At 44.7% G+C, this 12,354-nt stretch overlaps 1 protein-coding gene across 2 annotated transcripts in view; it reads right to left on the reverse strand.

The window, feature by feature from the left end:
- COL15A1 (collagen type XV alpha 1 chain) overlaps window positions 1–12,354 on the reverse strand; it is a 127,150-nt gene that overhangs the window by 61,435 nt on the left and 53,361 nt on the right. For both annotated transcript variants that reach the window (XM_045373525.3, XM_065530284.2), the window contains 3 exons: window positions 9,813–9,925; window positions 7,193–7,327; window positions 5,731–5,883 (listed from right to left, as the gene is read on the reverse strand). In XM_045373525.3, the coding sequence (XP_045229460.2) occupies window positions 5,731–5,883; window positions 7,193–7,327; window positions 9,813–9,925 (401 nt within the window). The remainder of the gene's footprint in view (window positions 1–5,730; window positions 5,884–7,192; window positions 7,328–9,812; window positions 9,926–12,354) is intronic.

Genomic DNA, 12,354 nt, shown 5'->3' on the forward strand with positions numbered 1-12,354 from the left:
CGTGCACAATTATAGCAAGAAAAATTCAGAGCCCAAAAGTCGATCTGCAACTATAAAGTTCCTAAGTTCTCTAACTCTCGGCTCTCTTCTCTGCCTCTGCTTGCTTTAAGTCTGCTGTTACATGTCTCCTGAAATAAAATCCACTGTTTGCATCCAGACATTTATTTTTGTTATTGTTTCTGCAAACCAATGAGTTTGTATCAGTATTTCATGGCTAGAGTTTTGAAGTAAAAGCTATAGGATTTTTGGTTGTATGAGTGTGTATGTGTGTGTTTATGTGTACATACACATATTTTGTTGTGTTTTTGGCTACAAGGTATGACATTGGCTTAAAGAGCACTCATAAATTAAATAATAAACCCAAATGCTTTTCACGTTCACATGACCTAAGTAAAGTCTTTAATAAGCTAGCTTTAAAATTATTGCTAAAACAAATTAAAAATGTCTTAAGAATTGCCAGCATACATTTTTGTTTGCATTTATTGATCAAGCAATTTCATATTTATCCCTGCCAAATACTATAAGGTGTTAAAATTTGGCATAAGGGTTAAAAAACTATAAACTCAGCCCAAAACAGGATAACCTTTGCTTGTGTACTTTCTGATAAATAAGACACGAACATTAGTTTAATGAAAATACCTAAATCTTGATTTAGTAAAACAACCTCATATTTAATCTTAAGGTTCTCCTCAGGTAAACACCTGAAATTCACAGGCTATAAAATGGTTGGCAGGGAAATAACTTTAAATAATGACTATCACAGTTTTCATAAATACAGTAATCTAGGTACACTATTAAAAACAACTAGGTAAATGTAATGGGATAAATACAGACAAATGTGTCATAATTTAGAATCTAAAGTTAAATTAAATAATAGATATTTCATTAGTTGGGTATTTTCCATTTAAAAAATATATTGTAAGAAAACATTCTTTCTAAAAAAACTGTGTTTTTTTAAAAAGGTGAATAATTTTTTGTCTCATTTAAAGCTTATTTAAAAGTTATGTATAAAACAAGGTGAAGGGAATCAGGAAATGAGAGAGATGTAAAGAAAGTTATAGAAATAAAGAGGTAATTTGGGTAAGAAAGCTTAAAGAAAAATAATTTTATGTGAGAAAGGATCTTTTATGGTAAATTTTGTCCTAGAATAAAATGACTGTTTTTTTAAGAAAGAGGGATGCTCAGGAAAACTAGAAAGTCCAAGCATGTCAGAAATGGTCTGTTTACATCATAATAAGAAGACCGATGAAAAAAAACTTTCATATAACCAAGCTGTCTACAATTAAAGGGAAATTATTTAAAATGGTCTTTCCAGATACTGGGTTTTGATTAAAAAAAAAAAAACACTTATACACTAAAGAATTGGTTTGAACTACAAAATTTTCTTAAGGTATTGCTTTACTCTTAATAAAGTACAAGGCATTATAATTTTTTTTACGCAAAGTTCGACTTTTATTGCACCTTGCTGTTTTCTGTTTTCTCTCCCCTTTTAAAAGGCCTGAAATAATAACTAACCTTCAACTCATTTTCAGCTGCTGTAAGACTTTTTTTCCCTCTGGTTCTAACTGTTGTGGCGTGACACTAAAAGATGTTTCATCTTAGAGATCTAAAAGGAATATTTTCTTCCAACATAATATTCCCCATAGGGAACAGCAGTCACACTGCAGAAGGTCTTTTCTTTTGCCTTTGGGTAACTGGCCTAATAAACGGATCTTACACTTTATCTAAATAATTCCTATGTCATTATTACTAAGTTTTAGTTTGCTTAGAAAAGACCTAGATTAACAAAAAGAATATATTTTTAAATTAAGGTTATTACATCCATATAACTTTCCATGCAGGGAACTGAAGGCCCATGGGACGTGACCAACTCAGCATTCCACTGGAGACTAGATGATCAAACAGCAAACTGTTTATCATGAATGCAGGATGTGAGCAAACTCACGACTGCTTCTGCTGACAGAAGGTTTGCTGGAGGCAATCACTCCCTGGTGCCAAGGTTATCTACTGTGACATCTAGAGTCTGTTGTTTGAGGAATGCAGTCTTGCAAGCCTACTCTGGACTAAGCAGTTGATCCCTTCTTCCACCCCGCTTTTCACTGTCTCTTTTACCTAATAAATATGGAGGGCTGTGTAAAGCTCAGGGCCCTTGTCCACTAGAGGCAGGGTTCCCCCAACCCCTTCTTCCAAATATACTCTTTTGTCTCCTGTCTTTTATTTCCACATTTGCCCCCATTTGTTCACTCCACCAGGGATCATGGCAGGTTACATAGTGGCGCCTGGAACAGCAACAGTATCAGGTGCTCTACATTGCTGTATGTGCTTTTAAAGTACTTGTGCCATTAAGTTACAGGGCTTTGATTCTTGGGTTTAAGAAGGACACCAAGTCCTGCTAAATCTTCAACACTGACAGCAGTTAAAGCCTCACCTACAGATCTGGTAGAAGATGTCAACCAAAATAAACTGTGTTCGTGAGACATAGGGCCAAAAATTAAAGCTATTCAACTCCTCAAGGTCCAAAGACTATTGCGGAAGAGGTGGGCACATGAGATTATAAGGGCAGATTTTGAGAGATAAAGTAAGTTTAGTTTCTCTGTAAATTAACCATTAATGTCAAAGGCATGCTGATGCGAGACCAGCATATGGGCCCCTGTGTCAGATTGACAAGGTTTTCTTGGAGCATTAACCCACTCCTTAATAAAGGTTATAAAGGTTATAAAAAGGCTTATGGAAATTATATCTTATGGTCAAGATGATTAAAATTTTATAGATTGTTTAAAAAATTTTGAAAAACAAATTTAATTGGCCTTCTGTTGTTTTTATTAGGGTTGTTTGAGAAATCAATCTCCTCTCTCAAAGAATAAATATTTTTGCCTTTTTTTTTTTTGAAATCTTTGCGGTATCACTTTGGCTAAATGAATGACTTATTTTACAACGACCTGTGATCCTATTTTGCGATCTCTCCAAAAATTTGGTAATTAGTTGTGAGTATTCTTAACTTACAACAATATAGTTATTTGTGTAAGTGTGATAACAATCTGTTTTCTTTTGTAACAGAGCACAACTGGAGACACTGGTTATTTTACCATGGTTTTGACTGGAGTGGCATGCTATCAGATACAGACTCCTTTAAGGAACCAAAGTTGATTTACAGAGCCAATAAAAGTCCCTTAGGAAAGCTGGCCTCATACCTTGTCTACACAATCTCTGACCTGTGGTAAGTAAAGAATGTCACTTTCTGACAGGCCCAGGAGCCCCAAGTTTTCTTGAGACCTCAAGGTGAGGACTTCACCCAATTAATACAGGTATTTGCAGGCATGGGCTGTCCTTAAGGCATTAAAGTCAAATCTGAGATTCTTTACGGAATAAAGTTCCAGCAAAGTCAATTAAAAAAAAAAAAAAAAGAAGAAGAGCCTATATGGCAAATAACTATTCTTGCTGACTTTATGCAAATACTCAGGCCAAGTATAATAAGACTAAAACTTAATTTGCAAATGAAATTGTCCTATGATTTTTTCTTTAGTGAAAATGAGACTGGAAAGAGAAAATTATGTTTTAAAATAAACTATAGAACATCTGTTGTTAGATTTTGATCTTGCCTAATGTTTTTCAATTTTTATTATTTTCTACAGTTTGGACTGAATTCTAACATTTGTCCTGGCTACAAGTCTCCAAAATAATGTTTTCAACTTTTTTTCTTCTTCCTTTCCTTTTTTTCCCCATTTTTGAAATCAGTAAAATTAAGCCATGCTTTCTTAAAGCCCTGCAAACTGAAGCTAGACAACTTAAACTTCAGAGGAAAATAACAGCGACCTATTTACATAATAAGCCACTTTCATACCTGCCTACTGATGTATGGACCTCAGAGTAATATGACCTATATCAATTTTCCAGGATAGTTCTTCTTTTTTTATTTGTTGTTTTTCTCCCTTCCTCCCCCTATTTTCTCTTGTAGGGCATGCATGAGACTTCACAACCTGCTAAAAATGAACTTTCCTAATAACATGGGACTTACCTGTCTAGGAATAAACCATCCTAGCCATAAGAAATCAACAAAACCTGAGACTAGAGACTCATTTTCTTTAAAATGTTTTATCTAAAAGATTTTAAAAAGAAAAGGGGGGAATGTGAAAGGAAAATAAATCTCAGGACCCCAAAATCACTAAGCCAGATGGAAAAATGAAAATGGAAATTGCTTAGGGCAAACCTGCCTCCCATTCTATTCCTTTAAAAGATACATACTAAGATAAGAAAGGTACATACCTCCCTCACAATTTGTCCTTAAAGAAATTCCTTACAGACAAAGGACAGACAGAACTCAAGGTCATCCCTCTGCTCTGCGGATAAATGCATATCTGATTGCTTCCTTTAGAAAGGCTAATCAGAAACTCAGAAGAATGCAACCGTTTGTCTCTTATCTACCTATGACATGGAAGCCCCCTCCCCACTTTGAGTTGTCCCGCCTTTCTGGACGGAACCAATGTACAACTTACATATATTGATTGAGGTCTCATGTCTCCCTAAAATGCATAAAACCAAGCTATGCCCCAACCACCTTGGGCACATGTCATCAGGACCTCCTGAGGCTGTGTCACGGGTGCATCCTTAACCCTGGCAAAATAAACTTCCCAAACTGACTGAGACTTGTTTCAAATACTCTTTGGTTTACAGCTTATACACCTCCAGTAACTAGGATCTCACCACCTCTACAGAAAGCTCTTCTATTTTCAGACAATCCTGCTGGTCAAATTCTAGTTTCTATTAAGCTAAGACTTGGTAGAACTGGGATCGGATCCATGGCTTTCCCAATGTGTCATAAGTGCCTAGACACTAAAGAAAGAGGAGGACACGGAAAGGGAGGGGAGGCGGAGAAGAGGAGGAGGAGAAAGGAAAGGACAACTGGAAGAGGAAGAAGAAGGAGAAGGAGAAGACCACTTTGTTCACTGAAAGAATCCATATAACTGCCAGACAGGGCCCTTAGCAATTGCCTGGGCTGGGGACACAGCAGCTCAGTGCAGGGGCCAGCACTGGAGAAGGACAGAGCTGACGATTCACGATGTGTATGGGCAGAAAAGTTAACAAGACTTGATGCTTGATGGGATGTAGAACTTAAGGAAGAGAGAAGACAATTCTGGATTAGGTGACTGGAGGGTGATGGTCCCATTCATTTGAGGTGTGAACATAGGAGGAATGGAAAGGAGGAGTTCACGTTTGAGTCAGCTGAGCTGGAAGAACTTGAGGGCACCCACAGTAGAGACAGCACAGGGACAGACTGGCTGAGTGCCTTGGGATGATGTGCCCTGCCTTCAGGAGCCGGACAGTGTCTGTGCGCTGCACAAGAAGAGGGCTGGGAAGGCCTGGTCATGACCTCTGACCCCTGCTGGGGCCTGCCGCCTGCAGCCTGACCCCCACCGCCCTCCAAGAGCCCGCCACTCTTCCATTCTGGCTCCTGCCTCCTGTGGGTGGAGGCAGCAGGGTCCTGCACACAGCCCTGGGACATACCCTACCTCTCCAACTCACCCATCCCCAGAGCCCGGCTGCCCACTGACTTCCAGGGGCTTCATCACACTCACCCAGGCCTTGGCAAACTCCACCCCCAAGTGAGTATTTGGTCAGAGATCCCCCTGCCTCAGGCTCCCATGGGTTTGCTGAGCAGGAGCCCCATACTCTGAGAAGGCCAGGAGCTGCTCCCACCATGACCTCGACCTCTGGGCACCGCACAATCCTTACCACAGCGGCCTCTTCCCCGAGGCTCTGTGGGGACATGGAGAGGTCTGGCTCCCCCGGGGGCACACCACTGGCCTCTGCTTCCCAAGGTGTGCTGGCGAGTGCCTCGGCCTCCCCTGCTGCTGTTGCTGCTAAAGTCTCTTCATTATCTGGACCCTGAATAGAAAGTGAGCAGGAACCACATCAGTGACCCTTGATGCTGATCCACCACACTGTGGTGAGGAACAGATGGCCGGGGCCCCTCACAGCACCCGTACACCAAGACCTCACCTCACCTGGAAACCCACAGTGAGACATCAGACAGAAATACACAGGCCTGGCTTCCTCACACCACCCAAGCTGCGAGACCACCCCAGCATCCCACCTGTGTGGTGTGCCATCAGCCCTCCCTGCCAACCCCGAGGGGCATGTGCTCACCAGTAGCCCTTCCAAGCTCTGTCCCCTAATCAGAGAGTGCAGCTTCTACTGCTGCTTAAGTCACTGTGTTGAAACAAAACTCTAGGTCCTCGGACTCCACAGCTTTCTTCTTGAAGCAGTAGTCTACCCTCGTGGACCACTCCCTGTCCCACTCTCTCCCTAGCCCAGTGCCATCTGGCTTCCATCGCTCTGACAGCCCTGAAGCTGCTCTCCCCAAGGCCACTCACTGTGAATGGACAAATTCAACGGATGTTTCTCAGTCCCTTGCTTACTGGGACTTCTGCGAGGATCTGACATTGTTGGCCACACCCCAGAGCAGGCTGGCACCACCACTCACCCAAACTCCAACACAGCCCCCAAGCCCGGCCTCTTTCTCCAAGTTTGCTTCCCTACCCTTTCTCCTCTCAGTAGTCAGGGTGATCTTTCTGGAATTCTAATCTGACTACATCCATTCCTTGTTTCTTACCCTTCAGTGACCCCCTATTACTGCTAATCTTCTCTGTGTCCTTAGAGCCTCTCCAGACACTTCTCCCTGACCCCTGGCTCACGCCTCACCCTGCAGGTATGCTGCCCTTCTTCAGGCTCCAGTTCTTTGCTCCTGCCTGCCCACCTTGCTGAAATATCTGTTTCACCCCCTCTGCTAGGCGACTTCTACTTACCCTCTCAGGCCCGCTTTCAGCATCCTTTCCCGAGGGCACTTCTGTGCCCCCCAGTCTGGGCTCTAGGACCCTTTTTCAGTGCTCCCAGAACATCCTATGCTTCACCTACCACTGACCACAGCCCCTCTTACCACGCTGTCTTCAGGAATCAGGTCTATCCTATTTACTATCCATCCCTGAAACCAGGCCTAGTGCCCATCACAGTGTAGCGCTCTGCACACCGCCACTGAATGGGTCAATGCTATTTAGTGCTTACTCCGACAGACCTGCCCCATGAGATTGTCACTGTGTTTCGCAGACAGATAGGGAAAGCCAGTGACTGCTCCCACCCAACACAACCCCCAAACCCAGACACAGGTGAAGGGGAGCTTGCACTCTGAGCTACTTACTGGAGTGACCCCTTCCTCTGGGTTCTGGGTGGACACAGAGAGGGTCGGTCCCCTGGTGGGCACACTGCCGGCCTCTGCTTCTCCAGCAGTGCTGATGGGCGCCTCGGCCAGCCCCACGGCTGTTGCTGCTAAATTCTGAAAACAAAGGCATCACAAGAGACCATGTCTCTGGGCTCCCATCAACATGCCTGTGGCTGGAGAGAACAGACTGCCTAGCCTCCTCCAGCCACCTGCATTTCTGTAGCTTCTTTCCCTCCAGGACTTTCACATCTATGATTTCATAAATCCAGGGATGGGAAAGACCGCCTAGGCACCTATGTCTGGTGTGTGATTCTGTGTTTGCACCTCCACTAACACGGAAATCACTGCTCCTGAGTCAGCCTGGTCTAGCTCTAGATACTTCTACTGAGACCCATTGCCTCCCTGTGACCTCCCCATATACCCATCCAGAAGGCATTAGACAATGTCTTCGCCCATGACAGTGCTTCAGAAATGTGTAGGCAGCACCTCTGTCCTCCTCAGCCTTCTCTAGGCTGGGAGACAGAGACATTCCTGCTTCTTCTCTCTCCCTGTGACTCAGTTTCCTTTGGGAATGCACAGGCAGATTCTCTGAAGGTTTCATAGCAATGGGGGAAATGGAAAGAGAGAGCAGCTTTGGAGCTGGTGACAGCAAATATGTCCTATCTTCATTTCCCAATGTTTGTTTACTTATCTATTGCAAAAATATGGTTCTTTTGGTTACAAAAAACACTAGGCTAATCAAAGTTAAAAAGATTTCCTTGCTGCAGGATTTCTCAGAATCTATAAAAAGAAGAATGTAGAATACAGCTTTTCCCAAAGTCATTTGACCACAGAGCCCCTTTTTCATAAAACATAATAAATCCTTGCAGAATTACTGTCCCAAAAAACAGTGAGAGGAAAGTTGAGGTCCTGGGATGTTAAAATGAGACTCTTTGTGACTCAGCGTCAGCTAAACCCCCAAAGGGCAAGTGCAAGTTCACAGGCATCAGGTAATCTCCCCATGCTAAGACAAGGAAATGGCACCCGTTCTACCAGCTCCTGCCCATCTCCTACCTCCAGGCTGTGTAAGAAATTGCACAGGACTCATTTTGGGGATGGGTGCCTGGAGAGCAAGAATTCCTTTGGAAAGAATTTCCAGTGTACTGTGGCTCTTCTCCTCCCCTCTCCTCACTCCAAACCATTTGGTGAGCTGGGTATTTGGTGAGCTCCATGTATTTCCTGGAATGTGGGAGGCTCAGGGACTGGTGTGTGATTTTCTCCAGGGTGACAAAATAGAGGAAGCCGTTTAGATTCAGAGTTGGGAGAGAGGGACAAAGGAAGAGAGGGGAAAGGGAGAGGAGAGGAGGGGGAGGTGAGGGAGAACGAGAAGAGGAGGGAAGTGGGAAGAGAAGGGGAGGGGAGGAAAGGGGAGAGGAGGGGAGAAAATAAAAGCGGAGAGGAGGGAAAGAGGAGGTGAGAGAGAAAGGGGAGAGGAGAGGAGGGGGATGGAGAAGGGAGGGATATTTGTCCTGCAGTTGCTTTGCTGGAGATAGACGAGATAAAATCTCTTCAAAGGTTGCTGGCTGAAATGGGCTGTAGTCAAAGGGACACGCAGAAGATCCGGGCACCCTGTATGGGGTGGAGGCCCGGGCAGAAGTTACAAGGCCAACTATGGAATTTTGATCCTAGATCCCCTGCAGGAAGACCTCCTAGGAACCACAAAAGCCCCCATAAGAGAGAGTTCCAACAATCAGGCATCTTCCACACCAAAAGCCCAGATCACAATTTCACCAGCCAAATATGACTGTGCCCATTTCTCCAGGTGGGCCAGCCCCTGCAGATGTTAAAAATAGCTCTAGAGGATGGGGAGGTCATGAGGATAAGGAGGAGAAAGAAGAAAGAAAATAGAGAGGAAACCCCTAACCATGCTTCCCTTTCCTGGCAGGTTCCTAGTCTACAGCAGGCCTGAGTGTAGAAGTGGGGAAACTGTGCTTGTAATTTTGTTGAATTTTTGATATTATGCTGGGCTTGACTTTTAAATATCTGTGAAAATTGACTGTTACCAGATAGTGACTGAGAGAGCTGTGAGAACTGTCTGAAGTTTTCATCCCAGGAGAAGGGAAGGAATGAGCTGGCATTGTGGGTTTTCAGCAGGAGCCATTGTGAGAAAACTATTTATGCTTTAATTTTGCACCCTAGGGAGCTCAGCATTTCAAAACTGGCTTCGCAGGTGTAAAAGCCAATTACCAAACAATAGCATGAATGCACCTGCAGTTAATCTGATTCTGTCTTGAAGGGGACTCAGAGGGTTGATAAAGCTATGTGTCTTCACAACTGAGCAGGAGGGCGGGAGTGCACTGGTGAGGCCTGGACACTCGTCACAGTCAAGTGTGAGGACAAGCTTGCACCGCATATCCCCCACCAGTTCTGTGCATCCCTGGAGAGCCTCTGTGGCCCTGGGACTCTGATCTCCTCTGTACCATGAGGACAGAAGCAATCTTGATGCTGTTCAACCAAAATCCTGTGGTTCTCTCTGGTGCCCAATAAAATCATCATCAAGTTTGAAATAAGCAAACAAGTCTATTACTGACTAATCAAATGAAATTTACCATCTACTCACCTTTTCTTCAGCTATGTCAAGGAAGGCCCCAGACCCTGAGCCGCTGTCAGTAATGGGGTCACCATCCACAGAATGAATCCCCTCCAGTGTGTCATTCAGGATCTCACCAGACCCTACAGGAAGCAGGCATTCTGCTATCAATAACTACATTTTGCAGTTTTGGAAAAGAACGAGGTATCTCTTTACCAACTAACTTGGAAAGATGTTCAGATACCATGACACAGAGTCAAGTGGCAGAAAAAAAAAAAAAACAAGTTGCAGAACAACATACATGGCAAGGCATGTGTGGTTTTCATTCCAAGCTCTGGCACCACCTGCAGGCAAGTCGCTCAACCTCTGCCTCATGTTCCTTATCTAGAAATGGGGAATTACAATAATTCCTACCTCATAGGGTTGCTTTGAGTACTATGTGTCACAAGAACTAAGTAAGCTAATGCAAATAAAGCATTGAGGACAGCCCCTGGCATATAGTAAGCAATTGACAAATGTTCATTGTTGATATGGTTTTATGTGTGTAAAATAGAATGAGTATAGATGTCTTATCATTATTATATATATAATATTCATGTTATGTAATGATTACTATATGACGTATATAATATATACATATATATGTATATGTATGTGCTTATATATTTATATACTTGGCTAAACCACAGTGTTTAGTACTGATATTTTCCAGAAGATAGGAGTTTAAGAAGAGGAAACTATTATTTTTCCGGTTTATACAACCGAGCATTAATTTAATCGTTCCCACATGCATATATTTCCTTTGCAATTTAAAAAGCAGCCTGGAATCGGAGGCCGAGGTGGGCAGATCACTTGAGGTCAGGAGTTCGAGACCAGCCTGAGCAACACGGAGAAATCCCATCTCTACTGAAAATACAAAAATTAGCCAGGTGTGATAGCACATGCCTGTAATCCCAGCTACTTGGGAGGCCGAGGCAGGAGAATCACTTGAACCCAGGAGGCAGAGGTTGCAGTGGGCAGAGGTTGTAGACCTGAGATTGCACCACTGCACTCCAGCCTGGGTAACAGAGTGAGATTCCATCTCAAAAAAAAAAAAAAAGAAGAAGAAGAAGAAGCAAACGGAATTTTGAAACAAAGAAAATTATTCATTGGCCAGGCATGGTGGCTCATGCCTGTAATCCCAGTATTTTGGGAGGCTGAGGCAGGAGGATCATTTGAGCTCAGGAGTTCAAGACCAGCCTTGGCAACATAGCGAGACCCCATCTCTACTAAAATAAAAAAAAAAAATTAGCCAGGCATTGTGGCATGTGGCTGTAGACCCAGCTGCTCAGGAGCCTGAGGAGGGAGCTCATGTCTGGGAGGTTAAGGCTGCAGTGAGCCATGATTGTGCCACTGCACTCCAGTCTGGGTGACAGAGCAAGACCCTGTCTCAAAAAAAAAAAAAAAAATGCGCTACCATAACTGCATGCCTATTATGGCTGGGCCAATGCCAAGATTGTCCCATGCAACCCTCCTGCTGGCCCACCTGTCCTGCCCACCGGGACCCCTCCCACCACCTTCCTGCAGGTGGGCAGATCCCACTATCACCCTGTAACAGGTGTGTCCTGCCGGACCCACACATTAACACCTCAGTATTATTAACCCTGGGAATGAGACTGAGGCTGGGAAGGGCCCTGAAGCCAGGTCAGCCTGTCCCCGGGCCAGGCCCTTCCCACACACGCTGTGCTCACGCAGGTCCCATGGTCACAATAACTCTGGGGGAGGTGTGAAATCCTCCAAAGGACTCTGCCCTGCTACCCACTCCTGTCCCATCCTGTGATGGAAGCGTGGTCGAGCACGCTCGTCCTCCCCGCTCTGACCACCAGGGGGTGCCGTGCAAGCAGCCGATTGCCTGGTCTCCACCGCCTGACCCCTGGGACGAAGGAGGTGGGGTGGCCCCTTCCACGGGCCAAAATGGCGTCAGGGAAGCTCCGAATGCAAATATTAGGGGCTTTGCTTAGCCAGGGCTTTCTCCCACCGTCCGGGCTGTCTACACATCAAGAAGAAAAGGACAATTTGGCTAGCTCCGTTGCTTTCGACTGAGTGTGGCTGATACCGGGAACAGGCGAGCTGCATTGGGATTAGAGCCCAGTCCCCACGTGGACCTCATCTCCTCAGTCTAGGAAAGTCCTCGCCCCAGCCCCTTCGCCTTACCCCCTTGCTCAGAGATCCTAATTCCACCCCTGAGAAAAGCATTCGCAATTCAGAAACCACTTCCACAACCGCGGCCAGATTCAGCCCTCTCATCCACCCGGTAGCGGGGATTGTTCACGCTCCCAGAGGATGGCTAAGGAATCTGAAGCTTGGAAACTGATCAGCAACTTGCCCCAGGCCGACAGCAAATAGGGAGCTAGGCAGGGCCTCCTTCCAAGCTGTCTGACTCTCCCCAGCAGGCAGTATTTCCACAGCAACACCCAGCCTCCTTGGCTCTGTCATGACGTTATTAAATTATCCTACAATGTTTTCTCTCCAGTTCTCTATACCTTCTCTGACCCACAGACTCCCCAAATTTAGTTGTTAAAATAACACTCAT

The sequence above is a fragment of the Macaca fascicularis genome, chromosome 15 (assembly GCF_037993035.2).
Source record: "Macaca fascicularis isolate 582-1 chromosome 15, T2T-MFA8v1.1".
Lineage (NCBI taxonomy): Eukaryota > Metazoa > Chordata > Mammalia > Primates > Cercopithecidae > Macaca > Macaca fascicularis.